This window comes from Cynoglossus semilaevis, chromosome Z (genome assembly GCF_000523025.1).
Source record: "Cynoglossus semilaevis isolate Cse_v1.0 chromosome Z, Cse_v1.0, whole genome shotgun sequence".
Lineage (NCBI taxonomy): Eukaryota > Metazoa > Chordata > Actinopteri > Pleuronectiformes > Cynoglossidae > Cynoglossus > Cynoglossus semilaevis.
Genome location: NC_024328.1, coordinates 15,509,891 through 15,513,027, shown reverse-complemented (window position 1 = coordinate 15,513,027; position 3,137 = coordinate 15,509,891). Strand labels below are relative to the sequence as shown.

Sequence of the window (3,137 nt, the reverse complement as noted above, 5' to 3'; positions counted from 1 at the left end):
GGGAGGAGAGAGAGAGAACCGCTGTGAACCACAGTTCTTCTTCTCTGCAGACACAGGCGTATACCAGGACTCCGTTACTGTTTCTTACCGATCCGGGCCTGGGGAAGGGGATGGCGCCGCTGTAGCGCCCCCACTTCTGCGACGCCTCCCTGTACTCCTTGTACACGCCTTCGAACACCTTCTTGACGTCGCCGATCTGGTACTGGCACACGGCTGACACGTCCACGTCGCCCCTGGGGAACCGGCAGCAGCAACCGACAAGTCAGTGATGAGCTAAGCTAACGGCGGCACCAGAACCAGGAAGTGGGTTCCGGCGCCGGACAGTTGTCGGTTCAGGACCACTCACCACTGGGCGTGGAAGATCCCGTAAAAGGTTGTCGCCCTCCAGTCCTGCCCCGGAAGCGTGAAAACTGCCCTCAGGTTGTTGAAGGAGACATGGCGCTCCGGGAGGGAACACTCCAGACGGGCTTTCTGGAATGTGGTCCACTTCTTCTGCAGGGTCCTGGAGCCGCCCAGGTCCCCCTAAAAGACGGGACATTTCCGGAGTCAAACAGCCCGTTATCACCCCCCCCACCCCCGTCTTGGGTGTAGTGCAGAGGCGGGGGGTCTCTCACCTTACAGACCCGGGCCACTCTGGCCACGGTCATCTCCCGGTCACAGTCCAGCTCCAGCGCTCGCTCGCTGAAGAAAAAGTAGATTTTATCGTCGTCGCCCACTTTACTTCCGCCGCTCTCCCTCACCAGGGCCGAGCCCACGAAGTCCGGCTCTGTGTACCGAGAGGGAGGGGGGAGACAGGGGGAGACAGGGGGAGAGAGAGGGGAGAGTTTTAACTCACTTCATTTTATACCATCTTGAAGAAACTCTTGTTTTTTTTACGGTTCTAGTAAAAAATCCCTTTAAAAAACCCTTAAACTGCTGATTTTTTTTTTTTTTGTTACCAACAACAAAACGTGGTTCAAACACTGACACCTAATAAAAGACTCTCAGTCTGACAGTTAAAAAATTAGAACCCAACCAGAGTCACTTCCTGTCCCTCCCTGGGCCCCACCCCGGCTTTTTCTACTTATATAAATAATCCTTTTTTTTTTCTTTTTTTTCCTTCTTCTCTGCAGAGGTAATTTAGGAGTTGCCACTTCAATTTCTGGTTTTTACCCTTCATGAAAACTTTCTATGTGAGAACGGAGTTAAAGAAAAAAAAACTATAAAAAATCAATGTTTAAAAAAAAACGAAAAAAAAACCCAACTGTTTTTTTCTGCTGTATTTTTCCTCAGTTTTTCACAGTGAATACATCAGGCAACTGGTAAAAACAAACCAGAAAACTAGTGATGTCTGACCGAAGTTTTTTGCCGATATCCGATATGCCGATGTTGTCCGAACGCAAAATTTCTGATTTCGATATCAACTGATACCGTTACAGGCCTGGTATTACTTATTTATTTATCTGTACAAACCACTATATGAGTACGAGATTAATAAAATGAGCTGCAATGCTGCCATCTAGTGACTTTCACTTTCATATACAGCCTTTTTTCCCCCAAAAACAAAACAAAATTTTTTAGGGGACATAATATTTGGCGAAACCTAGGCATCGCGTTATCAGGTTTTTCATTATTGGAGGAAAAACTGATTCCGATTCTTACAGATGTTGCGTAATTATGCTAATATCAGGACCGAAAAAAAAAAACCCACCTAAAATGCTAACTCGCATGCTATCGACATAAATCAAAATAAATCCCTTTACAGACGTCGGTTTCCAGAACCGTTTCTAAGGCGGCGGCAAGGGCTGACAAATCCTAAGCTGATGTCACTTCCTGTCTGTGCATTAACTGTGTAACCGTCGACAACCTACCGTTGAGCCACGCCGGCAGGTATTCGCTCTTCATGCTGTAGTGCTGCTGACCCAGGTTCCTCAGGATGACCGGTTCCGTTCCCAGGAAGTTGTTGAGCGTTGCTGAGTACAGTTCCTTATCTGCACCGACACAAAAAAAAAAAATAGATTTTCACGTCAAATATCTGGGCATCGAACCAGTGACCCTCCTGCTGTAAGGCAAGGACACCAACGCCTCAGATAACTGGGGAAAGAAAATGGTTCTTAACAGTTCCTAGGATCGGTTTCCACTCACCGACGATCAGACCAGTGTGACCTTTGGCGGGGTCGTATGGACATTTGCCTTTACCGTCCTCTAGGGCGGCGGTGTTGAGGGTAAAAGAGTCGGAACTCTGTGAACACACACACATACACACACTCAGTTAGCCAACAGTACCAGGGGACTGAGGTCCAGCCCGGTCTCTGACTGCAGGACTCACCACGTATGTGCACTTGGGCTGGAAGGCGTAGGTGCCGCAGGTGTACAGGTGGGTGTCGTTGTAGCTCTGCAGGAAGCGGACGTAGTTGAAGCACTCGGTCTGTGGAGGAGGAGGGGTCAGAGGTGACAGAGGTCAAAGTGTGGTCGACCTTGACCTCTCCTCAGGTTTCGGTTTGTACAGAACACTGATGGTCAGGGGTCAAGGGTCAGGTCAAACCGAACTCCCCCCCGACACTCCCTGTCAATGTGTACACGTGCTGCTAATGCTACTGCTAATGCTACTGCTACTGCTAATGCTGCTGCTACTACTGCTAATGCTAATGCTAATGCTACTGATACGACTACTACTATTACTAATGCTGCTGCTAATGTTACTGCTGCTACTGCTAATGCTGCTGCTACTACTGCTAATGCTGCTGCTAATGCTACCGCTACTGCTGCTGCTAATGCTGCTGCTACTGTTACTGCTGCTGCTGCTAATGCTACTGATGCTGCTGCTACTACTGCTAATACTGCTAATGCTACTGCTGCTACTGTTGCTGCTGATGCTACTGTTACTGCTGCTGCTAATGCTACTGCTGCTACTATTACTACTGCTAATGCTAATGTTGCTGTTACTGCTGCTGTTACTGCTGCTGTCACTGCTGCTGCTGTTGTTACTGCTGCTGCTCCACCCTCTGATGTACTGATGACCACATGATCACAGACAGTAAAACGCCGAGGCGACAGATTGTCTCCATAAAAAAAAACTCTGAAAAAGTGAACAGAGGAAAAACGGCGGCCTTTTATTACGCGAACTTTAACGTCTGCTCCACGACGGAGAACAAAGG

General features: G+C 48.4%; 1 protein-coding gene across 1 annotated transcript in view; it reads right to left on the bottom strand.

Moving 5' to 3' along the window:
* The window catches only part of sema4c (sema domain, immunoglobulin domain (Ig), transmembrane domain (TM) and short cytoplasmic domain, (semaphorin) 4C), a 13,562-nt gene that overhangs the window by 6,862 nt on the left and 3,563 nt on the right, over nt 1-3,137 (bottom strand). The window contains 6 exon segments of the mRNA XM_017043300.2: nt 89-233; nt 347-522; nt 615-766; nt 1,851-1,970; nt 2,125-2,221; nt 2,309-2,407. Of these exon segments, the coding sequence (XP_016898789.1) occupies nt 89-233; nt 347-522; nt 615-766; nt 1,851-1,970; nt 2,125-2,221; nt 2,309-2,407 (789 nt within the window).